This window comes from Papio anubis, chromosome 5 (genome assembly GCF_008728515.1).
Source record: "Papio anubis isolate 15944 chromosome 5, Panubis1.0, whole genome shotgun sequence".
NCBI classification, from domain to species: domain Eukaryota; kingdom Metazoa; phylum Chordata; class Mammalia; order Primates; family Cercopithecidae; genus Papio; species Papio anubis.
The window spans coordinates 163,884,374-163,902,046 of NC_044980.1; the positions used below are offsets into that span (position 1 = coordinate 163,884,374).

Consider the following 17,673-nt stretch of genomic DNA (forward strand, 5'->3'; position numbering starts at 1 on the left):
GCTCAGGAAATGACTTCACCTATTTGTTCCATAAGCAGACCTTTAACAGGGTCACTTAGGTAATTGGGCTGCTTAAACAGATGTGCTGGGAGAAAATTATAATATTTAGTATTTGTAGCCGGGCGTGGTGGCTCACGCCTGTAATCCCAGCACTTTGGGAGGCCGAGGCAGGCGGATGACCAGGTCAGGAGATCGAGACCATCTGGGCTAACAAGGTGAAACCCCGTCTCTACTAAAAATACAAAAAATTAGCTGGGCGTGGTGGCGGGCGCCTGTAGTTCCAGCTACTCGGGAGGTTGAAGCAGGAGAATGGCGTGAACCCGGGAAGCGGAGCTTGCAGTGAGCCGAGATTGCACCACTGCACTCCAGCCTGGGCGACAGAGTGAGGCTCCGTCTCAAAAGAAAAAAAAAAAAATTAGTGTTTGTGCTAAATATCGAAAGTATTTTGACAAGTTTCTCTTAAGATAGTTTATAAAGCCTTATCCTGGCTAGAGATGTTTTGTACAAATTATATATAGCCTGCCCGACCTACCAGTATGACACAGAGAATCACAATCAACCATGTGGGGAAAGTCAGGGCAGTAGAAGTGGAGGTATGCTTTTTATTTTAAGGGCTTAAACCAAATTGTCTTGAAATTAAAGCTGTATTTCTGCAGCTTTCAGTGCAGAGAAAAAGAAGAAAGTGAAGCTGTGTCAGTTTTAACATTAGCTATATCACAACATGTTTAAGAAAGATAGATGAAGTCATTTGCATAAAGGTACAGCATTGAAATACTATGTTGTGTTTGTTTTTACATTTTTGCATTTAAAAAAACGTGCAGTAAAAGCCAAGTTAAATTTCATATTAAAGCAAGTTCTAGTATATGTATTGAGTTCCTGGTAGTCACATACTTTGTTCACATCACACCATACTTCATAGTATGATTTGTCAGGGCAGGGACTGTGGGGTGACAGTTTTACATTTACTTTTTCTTCTTAATGCAGCTGGATCTAAGTAAAATGTTTTGAAGTTTATCAAAAACTCAATATACTTGTAAAACATATAGGGTCAGGGTTGGGGAAAAAAATACAGGTATAGTAAGTAAGAAAAGTGACCCATGAAGAAAGCATTGTGTGGCTGTATGTTGGTTGTGATTAAAATGAGGGACTGGTTTAAGTTGTAAATGGTGGCTGATTGCTATGTACCTATGTACATGATTGTTGGGATGGCTGTCCCATATTTTGTATATTGAAATAAATTCTATAAATTATTTTAACTAAAAGTAAATATTCTAAATTAAATCCCACTTCTTAAGTCACATGGCTTCTGTCTTGGAAATTTTACCTTTAAAAGATTATTTAAGACAGGAACCAGGAGGCTTGGGAATAGGGAAAGAAGGAAATGTTGTATTATATGGGTCTTGTGGCCTCTAACCATCAGTATAGGGTTTTTTCTTTCCTTGATGGCAGTAGAAAGACCTCATTTTCATAACATAACTACTCTTGATACTTTCCTTAAAAGCACTTTTTATTAAAGATTCTATCATGAGGTATTTGGGAGCTGAGAAGCTAAAGCGCTCGTGTCCTGGCTCCCTGTGTGACCTTGGGCAAGTCACTTAACTTCTCTGTGCTTCAGTCTCCCTGTCTTTTAAAATGGGAGTAATACCTACTCGTAGGGTTATTGTGGGGATTCTTTAGAGATAATGTCTGTAAAGCATTTAAGGTTCTTGAAGAAGGCTCTATGTAGATACAAAATAATATCTATTAAAGTTGGTTTATTTGTGGAAAAAAAGAAGGAAGTTTATAGCAATAAATGCTAATATCCAAAAAAGTGGAAAGATTACAAATTAACAATCTCACAGTACACCTCAGGGAGCTAGAAAAGCAAGGAAAAACCAAACCCAAAATTACCAATAGAAAAGAAATAGTAAAGATCAGAGCAGAACTAAATGAAATAGAGACTAAGAAATAAAAAATACAAAGGATCAACACAACAAAAAGTTGGTTCTTCTTCAAAAAGGTAAACAAAATAGGTAAACCACTAGCTAGACTAACCAAGAAAAGACCCAAATTAAATCAGAAATGAAAAAGGAGATGTTACAACTGATACCACAGAAATATGAAAGATCATCAGAGACTTATGAACAACGATATGCTCACCAACTAGAAAGCCTAGAAAAAATTGGATAAGTTCCTGGAAACATACAAGGTTCTGAGATTGAAGCAGGAAGAAATAGAAGACCTGAACAGACCAGTAACAGCTAGTGAGATCAAATCAGTAATTTTAAAAAAAAAAAAAAATCCCAGCCAAAAAAAATACTCAAGACCAGATGGATTCAAATCCAGACGTACAAACATACAAAACCAAATATACAAAGAAGAACTAATACCAGTCCTCCTGAAACTGTTCCAAAAAATTGAGGAGGAGGGAACTCTCCCTAACCCATTCTGTGAGGACACTATCACCCTGATACCAATATCAGACAAGGATGCAACAAAAAAAGAAAACTACAGGCCAGTATGAACATAGGTGCAGAAATCCTCAACAAAATGCTAGCTAATCAAAGCCAACAGCATATCCAAAAGATCGTACACAATGATCAAGTGAGATTTATCCCAGGAATGCAACGTTAATTTAACGTACACAAATCATTAAATGTGATACATCACATCAACAAAATTAAGGACAAAAACCCGTATCAACATCTGAATAGATGCAGAAAAACTGTTTGATAAAATTCAGCATCCTTCATGATAAAAACCCTCCACAAACTAGGCATAGAAGGAACATACCTTAAACCAATAAAGGCCACGTATGACAAACCCACAGCCAAAATCATACTGAATGGGGAAAAGTTGAAAGCATTCCCTTCAAGAACTGAAACAAGACAAGGATTCCCATTTTCACCACTCTTATTCAACATAGTACTAAAAGTCCTAGCCAGAGCAGTGAGGCAAGAGAAGAAATAAAAGGCATCTGGATTGGAAAAGCGAAAGTCAAATTGTCCTTCTTTGCTGATGATAGATCTTATATCCAGAAAACCTAAAGATTTCAAGAAACTTAGATTTGATAAATGAATGCACAAAAGTTACAGGATAGAAAATCATTGTACAAAAACCAATAGTATTTCTATATACCAATAATGATCTGAGAATGAAATCAAGTAGGCAGTGCCATTTACAATAGCTATAAAATACCTAGGAAGCCAGGCACGGTGGCTCACGCCTGTAATCCCAACACTTTGGGAAGCTGAGGTGGGCAGATCACCCGAGATCGGGAGTTCGAGACCAGCCTGACCAACATGGAGAAACCCCATCTCTACTAAAAATACAAAATTAGCCAGGCATGGTGGCGCATTCCTGTAATCCCAGTTACTCAGGAGGCTGAGGCAGGAGAATCGCTTGAACCCAGGAAACGGAGGTTGCATTGAGTCGAGATCACTCCATTGCACTCCAGCCTTGGCAACAAGAGCAAAACTCCATCTCAAAAATAAAAAAAAATAAAAAATAAATATATACACATACACACACACCCCTAGGAATGCATTTAACCAAGAAGGTGAAAGATCTCTACAAGGAAAACTACAAAACACTGATGAAAGAAGTTGAAGATGACACAAATAAATGGAAAAACATCCTATGCTCATGGATCAGAAGAATTAATATTGTTAAAATGGCCATATTGCCCAAAGCAGTGTATAGATTCAATGCAATCCCTATCAAAATACCATCCTTCTTCACAGAATTTTTTTTTAAATTGTACAATTCATATGGAACCATAAAAGAGCCTGAAGAGCCAAAGTAATCTTGACCAACCAGAACTAAGCTTGTAGGCATTGCATTACCTGACTTCAAAATATATTACAAGGCTATAGTAACCAAAGCAACATGATACTGGTATGAAAATAGACACATAGACCAATGGAACAGAATAGAGAGCCCAGAAATCAAGTCACATACTTACAGCCAACTGATCTTCAACAAAGCTGACAAGAATACACAATGGGGAAAGGACAGTCCCTCCAATAAAATGGTGCTGGAAAAATTGGATAGCCGTATGCAGAAGAATGAAACTGGACCCCTGTCTCACCATATATAAAAATCAACTCAAAATGAATTAAAGACTTAAAGCCCAAAACTGTTAAAAAAAAAAAAATACTGGAAGAAAACCTAGGGAAAACTCTTCTGAACATTGATCTAGGCAAAAAATTTATGACAAAGACCTCAAAAATACAGCAACAAAAACAAAAATTAGACAAATGGGACTTCATTAAACTAAAAACTTCTGAATCACAAAAGAAATAAGCAACAGAGTAAACAGACAATCTGTTGAATGGGAGAGAATATTTATAAACTATTCATCTAACAGGAGACTAATATCCAGAATATATAAGGAACTCAATTCAATAGGAAAAAACAAATAATTCCCTTTAAAACTGGGCAAATGACATGAATAGACATTTCTCAAAAGAAGATACACAAACAGCCAAGATGTATGTGAAAAAATGTTCAACATCACTAATCATCAGAGAAATGCAAATCAAAACCACAGTGAGATACCATCTTACCCCTGTGAGAATGGCTATTATTAAAAAGGCAAAAAAGAACAGATGTTGTCAAGGATGCAGAGAAAAGGAAACTCTTACACTGTTGGTGGGAATGTAAACTAATACAGCCAGTATGGAAAGCAGTATGGAGATTTCTCAAAAAACTAAAAATAGAATTACTATTCAATCCAGCAGTCCTACTACTGGGAGTATACTCAAAGGAAAATAAGTCAGTATATCACAGGGATGCCTCACTCATATGTTTATTACATCAGTATTCGCAGTAGCAAAGACATAGAATCAACCTAAGTATCTATCAATAGATGAATGGATAAAGAAAATGTGTATATATACACAATGAAATACTGTTCAGCCATAAAAAAGAATGAAATAATGTCTTTTGTAGCAACATAAATGGAACTGGAGGTCTTTATCTTAACTGAAATAAACCAGGCAAAGACAGACAGATACCACATGTTCTCATTCATATGTGGGAGCTCAAAAATTTAATCACATGGAGGTAGGGAATGGAAAGATAGATAACAAGGTTCAGACATGGTGGCTCACGCCTGTAATCCCAGCACTTTGGGAGGCTGAGGTCAGTGGATCACTTGAGGTTAGGAGTTTGAGACCAGCCTGGCCAACATGGTGAAACCCATCTCTACTAAAAGTACAAAAATTAACTGGGTGTGATGGCGGACGCCTGTAATCCCAGGTACTCAGGAGGCTGCAGCAGAATGGCTTGAACCTGGGAGGTGGAGGTTGTGATGAACCAAGATTGCGCCACTGCACTCCAGCCTGGGCAACAGAGCGAGACTCTGACTCAAAAATAAATAAATAAATAAATAAATACAAAAATTAGGTGGGGCACAGTGGCTCACACCTGTAATCCCAGCACTTTGGGAGGCCCAGGTAGGCAGATCACTTGAGGTCAGGAGACCAGCCTGGCCAACATAGTGAAACCCTGTCTCTACTAAAAATACAAAAATGAGTCAGGCATGGTGGCAGGCACTTGTAATCCCAGCTACTCAGGAGGCTGAGGCAGGAGAATCACTTGAACTCAGGAGGCAGAGGTTGCAGTAAGCCAAGATCATGCCACTGCACTCCAGCCTGGGTGACACAGTGAGACTCCGTCTCAAAAAAAGAAAAAAAAAATTATCTGGGCATGGTGGCACACACACCTGTGGTGGCAGCTACTCAGGAGGCTGAAGTAAGAATAGCTTGAACCCAGGAGGCAGAGATTGCAGTGAGCCAAGATCACTGCACTTCACCCTGGGCAACAGAGCAAGACTCTGTCTCAAAAAAAAAAAAGAAACAGATAGATAACAGAGACGAAAGGGTGAGTGAGGGGCAAGGGAAAGGATGAAGAGAAGTAGGTTTAAAGGTACAAACATGGTAAGATGGAAGGAATAAATTCAATGTTTGATAGCAGAGTAGGGTGACTATAGTTAACAAAAATGTAGTCAGGTGACAGCCTAAGTACCATATATTGATCAGAAAGCATTATATACGTATAACAAAACTTCACATGTACCCTATAAATTTGTGACAAATTTAAAAAACAAAGTGGGGTGTTGGATAGAGAGTGTCTAAATGTAGCTATTTTAGAACTGATGGAGGAAGGCCTTTAAGATTAGTCATAGCAGGGATGGGTGCATTTCAGGCAGAAGTAAAGGGTAGGCTAAAAGCCTGAACAAGGAAAGGTAAGGGCAAGCAGAAAGTTGAACCAACTAGGAATGACTAGATCATTTCCCATGAAGTTCATTATTAATAAAACTTATATAAAGAATAAAAGAGGATATGTTGTTATTTTGAACACGTTATTGAATTGGATGTCATGTGGTATGAATGTAATATGGGAGTGACACATTTAGGAAATATTTAGAACTTAGAGATTTTACACATTAGTTTCACCCCCCACCCCAAAAAAAAAAAAAAAAAAAAAAAAGGACAAAACACCTAAAGAGAGAAGAGAGCTTTGGTGTTTAGGGATTGAAGTAGCCAGGAAAACAAATGTGTTGGGTGCTGTGTTACAGTTTTTGCACACTTAATGCCAAACCTTACAAAGCAGGTAATATTAATCACATTTTACAGAGGCACACCTGAAGCTCAAGAAGTCAAACATCTAGGAAATAATAGATTCAAACCTAAACTCACCTATTTCCAAAACCACTTCCCCACCCAAATAGGCCTTTTGTCTCTGAAATTGCCCTTCAGACTATATTTTTCTAAGACCTTCATTCTCCTTTGTGTTGTAGTGACAAGTTTTGAGCTGAAGGCAGATTTCAACTCAGCCTCATTCTTCCTGACTCTCAGTTAAGCAATTCTTTCCTATACAGTTAACTTTTCAGCACAGCTTTCAATGATGGGTCTTCGTGAGCAGTAGGCTATTAATGATGCATGTGCTTCCTGTGGAGACTGGTTCCAGGAGAAGAGGAGCACCTGATTGTTTTCAGTGCCACACAACAAGTTGCTAGAGAGGACAAAATGCCTATTAGGCTTAAAAATTATTTCCAAAATTACAGATGTAATCCCTTTTAAAATATTTTGAACACCAAGAACTAGGACAAAATATGAAAATTCATGACTTCTGCCTATGTTTTTAGTCTGGAAAGTATCATTATTTGAATCTCACATAGTATCTTGAGCTGCAAATAAAGAAAACCAATAGTTATACATAGTCTTCAGCACCATTCATTCTGTTTTTGACCAAATGCCCTGTAATCCTTATGATTCCACACTTTAAAATCTACCCTGAAATAACATTTATCTTTTTCAAAGTCCTCAACCATAAATCAACCATAATGGAAGCTCTTCTTGCTTTTATTGCAAGGATATATGCTGCAATCTTCGTGTCTAAAGTGTTTACCTGGCTTTTTCACAGCTGACTCAGTAGATTGGAACCTTTTAATGCAACCTGCATGGCATGTGGTCACCAAATCTATGTGAAGTCTTTATAATTTTTATATGATTGATAGCATATTGCTCTTCACTGGTGAGGGGAACCATATCTGCTTCCTGCTTATCTTTGTAGATGTAGGATTACTTAATCCATGTACTTTCATGATTGGTACTTGAAATGTAGAAATATGAAGGAAAAGAGAAAAGCAATCGGGCTCAACAAGTCTGTGTTTGACTTTTAGGCCCAGACATTTTCCACTTATATTATGCTACGTCCCAGAGTTGTAAAACCAAAGCTCCCTTTTCTGCAAAGTAACCCAGTTAATATGGAGAGATGAAGAATAAATTAACTAATTAATTAATCAGTTATTTGATTAATCAAATGCCATGTCTTTAGGAGGGAAACTCTATTTTTGGCTTTTATTATTTTTAATTGACACATAATTTCATATATTTATGGAGTACCATGTGATATTTGATATAGGTATACACTGTGTAATGACCATTTAGGGTATCCATCACTGCAAACATTTATCATTTCTTTGTGTTGGGAACATTCAAAATCTGCTCTTTTAGCTACTTGAAAATATATAACCAGTTGTTCATTATAGTCACCTTATTAGTGCTACAGAACAGTACAACTTAATCCTCTTATCTGGCTATACTTTTGTATCCATTAACCAACCTTGGAAAAGCTCCTTTCTTAAAAGCTTTGTAATTCTACAGTTTTCCAGAACTATAGTCCACGGCTGTCTTTAAGACCTCCATTCAACTCCTCATCCCTCATGATCCTATATTAGATACCGTTTTCCTCTGTGTTAAATGCATATGACTGTACTTCAAAACTTGCCCCAAAACTTCCCTCTTTCTATTTTTCATGACATTTCTCTCTAAAATGATAAATGTGAGCTTTTAAACTGTAGTGTTTTATCAATGCTGGGCATTATTACTAAACACAACTCAAGACCTTCTTCTAAGAAAACTTTCTCAGGTTACCTTTAGCTACGCATTCTTTAATTAATTCTGCTGATATTTCACCTGTAATCTATGTCAGACATACATATGTCTCAGAACCTCAGAGATGAATAAGATGAATGAGAAACTACTCCCTTAGGAATTTTATAATCTGCTTCCCAACCTACTCTCTAAGTCTACTTCTCCTCTTCTGAGTCTACCTGTTCACCATTTTAATTGTTGCTCTTGTTAACGGTTTCTCTTACTAATCATGAACTCCCAGGGATCACGTGCAAATGTTGTCATTAGCCAAAAAATGTGGGTGGTGTCATGCTGATTCAAAACCATGGACTTCTGATAAGCAACTTAATCTCTAAGCTTCAGTTTTCTCATTTAAAATGCAAATTATACTTACTATACAAAGTAGTTGTTACAAGTAAATGAGTTAATAATTTTAGTGTACAAAGGAGATAATAAATGGTTGCTCTGTCATGTCACTTACTTGTCAATAACAGCTCCATTAACCTTTCATATTAAATATAAATGTTACACTCCGCTATTGGATGCCCTCAAGTAAGATCCTCCACCTGCTCTGTCAGCCTTCTCTTACATATCCTCTACACATTCTCTCTCTGAAATCAAAAGTTCTACTTCTTGAATATACCCTTCTCTTTTTACCATCAGGCAAACCAGTAGTTACTGCCATGTTTTGAGTGCCCATTGTGATTTAAGAAGGCGTTCTAGCCTGGGCCTGGTAGCACATGTCTATAATCCCAGCAGTTTGGGAGGCTGAGGCTAGCAGATCGCTTGAGCCCAGGAGTTCAAGGCCAGCCTGAGCAACTTGCAAAACCCTACTTCTACAAAAAATACAAAAAGTAGCCAGGCATGGTGGTGCACACCTACACTCCCAGCTACTTGGGAGGCTGAGGTGGGAGGATCAGTTGAGCTCAGGAGGTCAAGGCTGCAGTGAGCCAAGATCACACCACTGCACTCTAGCCTTGGTAACAGAGTGAGAACCTATCTCAACAACAACAAAAAGGTGTTTGGTGCTTACATATATTTTTGCTTATTGCCTAGTTTTAATGTAGTGGTTAAGAATACAGATCCAGAAAAAACAAATGTCGTATGTTCCCATTGATAAGTGGGAGCTAAGCTAGGAGAACGCAAAGGCATGAGAATGATACAGTGGACTTTGGGGACTCAGGTAGAAGGAAGGTAGGTGGGGTGAAGGATAAAAGACTACATAATGGGTAGAGTGTACATTGCTTGGGTAATGGGTACACCAGAATCTCAGAAACTACCACTAAGGGACTTATTCATGTAACCAAAAACCACCTATTCCCCAAAAATTACTGAAACAAAAAAATAAAAAATACAATAAAATTTTCAAAAAGAGTACAGATCCAGAGTCCAACTTCTTGTTTATTTTCATACCTTGGCTGTGCAGTCTTCTAGCTGTGTGACAATGGACAAGTCACCTAAGCTCCCTAAAATTCAGTGTCCTCATCTGTAAATAGAAATAATAACAGTAACTATTATGGTGCTGTGTGAGAATTAAAAATAATAACTTATGTAAAGCAGTTAACACAGTAACTCATAGTAAGCTCTTAATAAATGTCAGCTGTTTTTATTACTAATGAACTTCTTGTCATTGTCTTCTCATTCAACTCTGCAAGGTCTTTTATAAATGGTGAAAAAAAGTGAAGTAGCTCTTTCAGATCAGCAACACAGCAAGTAATTGGCAAAGATGGGACTTGAAACCAGAACTGTCTGGTTCCAAAATCCCTATCTTTCCCACCACATTGTTGCCTTGTGCTAATCCCTCTACCTGAAAAGTATCCTTCCTTATGTCTAATTGGAATAATCTTTTGAAACCCGTATCAGGTGCTGCCTTCTTCACCAAACTCTCCTTGATCCCCATCTAAATATGATCCCTCCCTCAAAACCCTCAATTTGTCATTTTTACACAGCATTATGCTACAGTGACTTGCACACTAAACCATGAGTTCTTTGACACCAGAATGAGGTTAGACCACTGTTTCCTGCAAAACAGAGCACTTTGCACTAAGTAGATACTTACACTTTGCACTAAGTAGATACTTAATAAACAGTCACTTGAACTGAAAAGAGGTTGTTAAGGTCGCAGATGGGAAAATCTGCCTAATCAATCCAGGAATCATTTATTTATGTGTCTCTAGGTCAGACCCTATAATAGACACTGGGTTCAAAGAGTTATATAAGAAAAATTCCTGGCCGGGTACGGGGGCTTACACCTGTAATCCCAGCACTTTGGGAGGCCGAGGTGGGTGAATCACCTGAGGTCAGGAGTTCAAGATCAGTCTGGCCAACATAGAGAAACCCCATCTCTACTAGAAATACAAAAATTAGCCGGGTGTGGTGGCGTGCACCTATAATCTCGGCTACTCAGGAGGCTGAAGCAGGAGAATCGCTTAAACCCAGGAGGCGGAGGTTGCAGGGAGCCGAGATCACGCCATTGCACTGTAGCCTGGGTGACTAATGAAACTCTGTCTCAAAAAAACAAATTCCTGCCCTCAAAGAACTTGCAATTTGATAAAAGCACTTTGAAATCAGAAAGTAATTATTTTTAATGGAGCCATTATGTAATCAAATGGAGCAAAAACTTAAGTAATGCAAATGAATTCTTATTTACTATTTGTACAGATACAGTTGTCTCCTCCAGCTGCTGTACCAGTTTAGACTACATCGTCACCTACCTCTTCAAGCACATAGCAAAAGAGGGCAAGAAGCCACTTCGATGCAGAGAGGCTACCCAGGCTGGTCAAAGACTATTACATTTTATGCAGCAAAACCCAGATGTCCTGCAGCAGGTAACTGGTGGTTGATCACCTAGCTTATGAAACAAATGTTCCCAGAAGCCATACCTGGCCCTGAATTTATCTTAGAGCAGCCGGTCTTGCTAAGACTTTTTACACTGGTTAAAAAAATATATATATATATATATAATATATATATGTATGTGTGTGTGTATACATATATGTGTATATATAATATAAATATATACATATATAAATACATATATATGTATGTGTCTGTATATATTATATAGTCTGGGAGTATTTTCCCTGAAAGTGGGGAAAAAACACAGGCCTTAGGATTGCCTACCCTCAAGAAATACCTGGGTTGTTCATCTCACCTCAGTGGAGCAAGAATTCAAAAAGAGGATAGTTTTTCCAGAGGCCTGAGAAAAATTAGACAAAACTGGAACTGGAAACAGTCAGCCCCTGATTTCTCTCCTGGTGTCTCTGATAATGTCATCTTAAGTTTGCCTTATGAATACTCCGGTATATTGGGAAACTGCAATTTGCTGGACTCCTGGTGTATGCCAGGCAGCTTGCTAGGAATTTCATTCATCATATCATAGTTGTTATTTTTGCCATTTTAAAATGAGAAATCTTGGTTCAGATAGGTTAGGTAATATGTTCAATAGCATCTAACTAATAAGTAATAAAGCCACAATTTGTTTATTTTCTAATGTATTTTCTAAGTAGCTAATGGGTTAGGTCCAAGTTTAATACCATTTTTTAAAACTCGCTTGTGCAAATAACAGTAATGGCATGCATAAGAAATGAATATTGCAAGGTGCAGTACCTGTAGTACCAGCTGCTCCAGAGGCAGAGGCAGGAGGATTGCTTGAGCCCAGAAGTTCAAGACCAGCCTAGGCAACATAGCAAGACCCCATCTCTAAATAAGAAGATTTAGGCTGGGCACGGTGGTCACGCCTGTAATCCCAGCACTTTGGGAGGCCAAGGCAGGCAGATCATGAGTTCAGGAGTTCAAGACCAGCCTGACTGATATGGTGAAACCCCGTCTCTACTAAAAATACAAAAATTAGCCTGGCGTGGTGGCACACACCTGTAGTCCCAGCTAGTCGGGAGGCTGAGGCAGAAGAATTGCTTGAACCCGGGAGGCAGAGGTTGCAGTGAGCCGAGATCACGCCACTGCACTCCAGCCTGGTGAGAAAGCGAGACTCCATCTCAAAAAAAAAAAAAAAAGAAAGAAAATTTAAAAAAAATTTTTTTAAATGTACATGCCAAAAATATTTCAAAAAGAACAATACCATTTTTTATGGCTATGCCATCACTATATTTTCCTTTCTTTCTTTTTTTTTTTTTTTTTTTTTTTTTTGGTAGAGAAGGGGTTTTGCCACATTGCCAGGCTAGTTTTGAACTCCTGAGCACAAACAGTCCTCCCACCTCAGCCTCCCAAGGTGCTGGGATTACAGGTGTGAGCCACTGCACCTAGCCCCATCACTATATTTTCTAATTCTACTAAATTTGGAAAGTATCTTCATCCTGTTTTCAGTTGTTTTCTTTTGCCAAATTACATCCATAATAGTTTGTAATTTGCAAATGTAAACACGTCAATAGTGTGTGGCTGTATGACCGTTAGGGAGCAAATAAGTTGCCTGCAATCATCAGAAAATGTCGGCCGGGTGCAGTGGCTCACGCCTGTAATATCAGCACTTTGGGAGGCCAAGGCAGGTGGATCATGAGGTGAGGAGTTCGAGACCAGCCTGGCCAATATGGTGAAACCCTGTCTCTACTGAAAATACAAAAATTAGCTGGGCATGGTGGTGTGTGCCTGTATTCCCAGCTATGTGGGAGGCTGAGGCAGGAGAATTGCTTGAACCTGGGAAGCAGAGGTTGCAGTGAGTGAGATCACACTACTGCACTCCGGCCTGGCAACAGAGCGAGCGTCCATCTCAAAAAAAAAGAAAAAGAAAAAATGTCACTCTATATCAGTAAATGATGAAAACAGAATGAGACAGCTGTCAAAGAGGGTGCCTTCCTGGCTGTCATTTTTTGCTAATATTTAAATGAAATTATGTAAACTTTATTTGTGGTGATGTTTCAGTTAACCAGTTATTTTCCAGGGATAATGGGTGTCATTCATATTTTGTGTAACTAGGCAAAGGGCTGTAGACCTATAATTATTTGGTGTGACCCTGGAACTGTTACAACGTGTTGGTAATGTAAAGGAAAAAGGAAGGTATCTCACATTTAGTGAGAATTTATTATGTGCCAGGTGCAAGAGCTGTTAAGATTCATAAGACATAATTTATCTCCTTACAAAATTTCTTGCCATGGGACAAAGAGACAAGTAACTCACCAGTTATTTGATAATTTAATTAACATAGTGATGACAAAGAAAGTGAAATATAAGGGGAGGGAGTATTGTCGGAGAAGTCTCCTCATTTAGACCCCACAACAACCCCGAAAAGTGGGTATCAGCATCCCCATTTTACAGATGAATAAACTGAGGTACAGAGAGATCAGCTGGAAAGTGGTAGAGCTGGAATTTGAAGCAAGGTCTGTTTGACTCAAAAGCCCAAGTCCTTACTACTCACACAATTGATATTCAAGGTGAAGATAATATCTCTGCTTCACCTGGAGTGGCTTTTCAAAATACACGTGCTATCAAAATGTCAGTGCGTCTCTCCTCCCTCCCCAACCCACCCAAATGCAGTAGCCACTGGTACTGGTGGGACTGTATCACAGCACTCATGTGTTTTACATGGAGAAGGTTGAGGATCACTGACTTAGAGCATGTCCCCACCAAAAAAAAAAATATATATATATATATATATACACACATGGATTGGCCAGGAGTCAGACCCAGCCTTTACCCCACCATGGCAAGGGACAAGTCTGCCACCAAATCACTCCTAGCAGCGCTCAGCCATAATCACAGTATTCTCCCATAAACTTTGGCAGAAACTTTTAAGTTGGTAGAAAATTTTAGCAAAAATCAATAGACTATGGCCCTAGACAAAATACCATATCAGATTTTGCAAAGCAAGTAATGTGGTTGAGCAGGAGACAAATCAAGTTTGTCTTTACTCAGAATTAGCATGCATTTGTTGGTTTAAGTAATTTCTGTGTGTTAATAATACTTGGTAATCCTTCACTTTATAGCATATGAGTAAGTAGTGATATATCTTTATTAACAGTGGAATACATTCTATTTATTTGGAATGTAGGCTTTCAGATAGCATTTTAAATATTAATGACTGGGCTCTGGTAGTCAGCATAAATATGATTTGCATTAGTACTAGGTTATATCATCTTGAGTGCCTCTGATGTCAGCTATTAGGTATAGTAATATCTGACATCATCTCCTTAGGTCACTGACAACTTTGACCTCTATTCTTATGCACAGTTTCTGTCGTCTCAAAAGCTCTTTTGAATTGATTTGAAATTTTGACTCTTCCCTTTATGAGGCAGTAAAATTGATAATTATTCAGATGGGAACAGAGCGCTGAGTGAAAAATCAATTCCACCCGCTCTCTGCTGCGTATAAAATTACTTCTGAGTCGGCTGGACTGAACGGATGGCCAGAGTAAAAGCAGCAGGCAGGAGCAGTGGGAAGAATTAGCTGGACAGAACGAATAGCCTGAAGGGATGGACTTGAAAAAGAGGGAGTGGGCCAGTTGGGGGTTATTATTAGCAGGGATGGGTCCCATTGATCATCTGTTTACATCAGCTTTCCAAGACCTTATAAATCAGCCCTGAAGAGCAGCAGAACCCAAGATTCAGCCTGTCACCAGCGGGATCTTGTATTGGGTTATTTTCATTTTCACACGCAGATGAAAAGTGAGCCATTGATTATTCATTGGTTGCCCATTAAATGCTGTTTTTAATAGATGATTTGCCTATCACAGAAGGTAATGAACAAGGTTACTGCTTCATAACTTGAGGTTTCAGTTTTCAAGGCATCTGTGTCGGTTAAGTAATGCCTAACCCTATTAAAAGGAATGGATTACAAATTGCTTAACAGTTCTGAAAAACTAGACCCTAATGACTAATTGTGCTTGGAGTTTAGAGAGGGTTTGTCAGCTCTTTAAACTAAACTGATACAATGATACTGCAATTATTTACTAGTTTGAACTGTTTTTCCCCCCAACCTGGGCCTATTTTGCTGGAAGCATAATTGCATGAGGAATGTTAATTCCAAATTGCAAAAGTTATCTCCTCAAGCTTCCATAGTAAAGGAAGCATGAACCTACATAAAGGTTTTCCAACATCCTTACAGGCCTTTCCATTTGTATATAGCAGCCTGGGAAAGACATTTTATGTGCCTCTCACCTGGAAATGTGTTTATTATTCCCTGCTATGTGGCTTTAGAGCTTCAAAATTTTTAAAAATGTTCTCCAAATAAGCCATTTTTCATATTTTGCAAACAACTCTAACTTTGCAAGCATTAAAATTTAGTCCATATGAAGGTCCACTGTACGTGAATCTATTTGAAGTAAAAACAATTGCATCACCAGCATTGCTTTGACCTAACAATTGAGAAAAACCCAGTTTACATAAATTAAGGTGGAAAATTCCCCAAGCATTTTTATGTTATTAGAAGGATAAACTAAAAATTTAAGGAGAGACCAACAGTAACAGTGATCAAATTACTAATTACTACCAATTCATAGCAGCTAAGACACTGATCTGCTACAATAATTTGGAAGACAACATTTCTTAGTGAAATTTTTTCAGTTTCATCACTGGTCAGTAAGTATTTGTATCCATAACACATAGTTATATGTAATTTGTGAGATTATTAGAATAAGACACTGATCCTGAAAGCTTCTCTAAATCAGAATTCCAGTTAAAACTAATTGCTCTAGAAATTGTAGCACCTTCCGCAGAAATGTAACAAGGACTATTATGCAATTAATTTGTTAAAAGGGGTATTTTTAGCAATTATAGTCTTGAAAACCTTAATATATTGCATAGAGGAATTAGAGCAGTTAGGGTTGAATTCATCTTACTCTCGTCTATTTATCTATTTTGCTCAAGTCAACTGTACTGAAATCCAAAAGAAATTCTAATTGTGATTTTCTTTCTCTCCCTTTTCTCCCTCCTTTTTATGTGTGTGTGTTTTTTTTTGTTTGTTTTTTGTTTTTTGGTTTTTGGTTTTTTTTTTTTTGCTAACATGGCATTTAACTACAAATTGTGAAGAGCTGTCAGGAGCTATAAAAATCATACTTCAGTAGGGACTTAAGCTGAAAGAACATTCACCCTTTTCCTCAATCAGTCAGTCAATCAATGAAAATTGCTTTTGTATAGTGCTCTTCATGACATGCATCCCAAAGTGAATTACAGCAAAAGGGAAATCATCTGCTCTTTTTTCATTTCTGTGTTTAGACTGAAATGATATTGCTCAACATTTTGACATACTATACAAGACATCTTTCATACTTAAGATTCCATTCCATAATACTAAGTAGGAGAAAATGCAGTCGCATATTTAACTGATGTTGAGATTTTGGCCTACAGGAACCTTAGCAAGACTCTTACAGTCAAAAACACTTAAGCAGATGAAATACAGTCATATCTCTTGTCCTCTTAAAAAGAATAGTCAGATGTTCTAATGTTAATAAAGACTTTTCTAGTGATCCTTAAATAAAAAGTATGCTCTTTATGTAAACCATTAGCTCACTGTGGTTGATTTACAACTTTATTCTCAATAATACAGTAGTATATTGATATCAAAAACAAACTGAAAGAACATTCACAACTGGATCAGGTAATAACGGATTTAAAAAGTTTAAAGGAAGCCAGGGATATGTCATTATTAATGACACTGAAATTGGAAAATAGGAACTCAAATTACATAACATAGTTTTTGCACCTGGTGCTACAATCTTGGTTTTAACAGCAATCAATGCATATATTATGCATATACATAGTGGGAAAAAAATAATATTGGCAAAATGTACGTGCTTCTATTCACAATAGCAAAGACATGGAATCAACCTAAATGCCCATCAGTGATCGACAGGATAGAAAATGTGGTACATATATACACCATATACACCATGGAATACTACACAGCCATCAAAAAGAAAGAGATCATGTCCTCTGCAGCAACATGGATGGAGTTGGAGGCCATTATCCTAAGCGAACTAATGCAGAAACAGAAAACTAAATACAGCATGTTCTCACTTATGAGTGGGAGCTAAACATTGAGTACACATGGACATGAAGGGAACAACAGATACCGGGGCCTACTCGAGAGTAGAGAGTTGGAGGAGGGTGAAGATCAAAAAACTACCTATGGGGGTACTGTGCTTATTACCTGCATGACAAAGTAATCTGTACACCAGACCCCTGTGACATGCAGTTTACCTAGATAACAAACCTGTACATGTACCCTGAACCTAAAATAAAAGCTTTAAAATTTAGAAATTTAAGGAATAAAACTTTTCAAATGTAAGTGCTTACTATGTGCAGGCACTAGCTTAACCTACTTA

General features: G+C 37.9%; 1 protein-coding gene across 2 annotated transcripts in view; it reads left to right on the forward strand.

Annotated features, from left to right (window-relative positions):
* Nucleotides 1-17,673, forward strand: part of RANBP17 (RAN binding protein 17) — a 432,717-nt gene that overhangs the window by 386,966 nt on the left and 28,078 nt on the right. For both annotated transcript variants that reach the window (XM_017960123.2, XM_017960124.2), the window contains one exon: nt 11,064-11,230. In XM_017960123.2, coding sequence (XP_017815612.1) covers nt 11,064-11,230 — 167 coding nt within the window. The remainder of the gene's footprint in view (nt 1-11,063; nt 11,231-17,673) is intronic.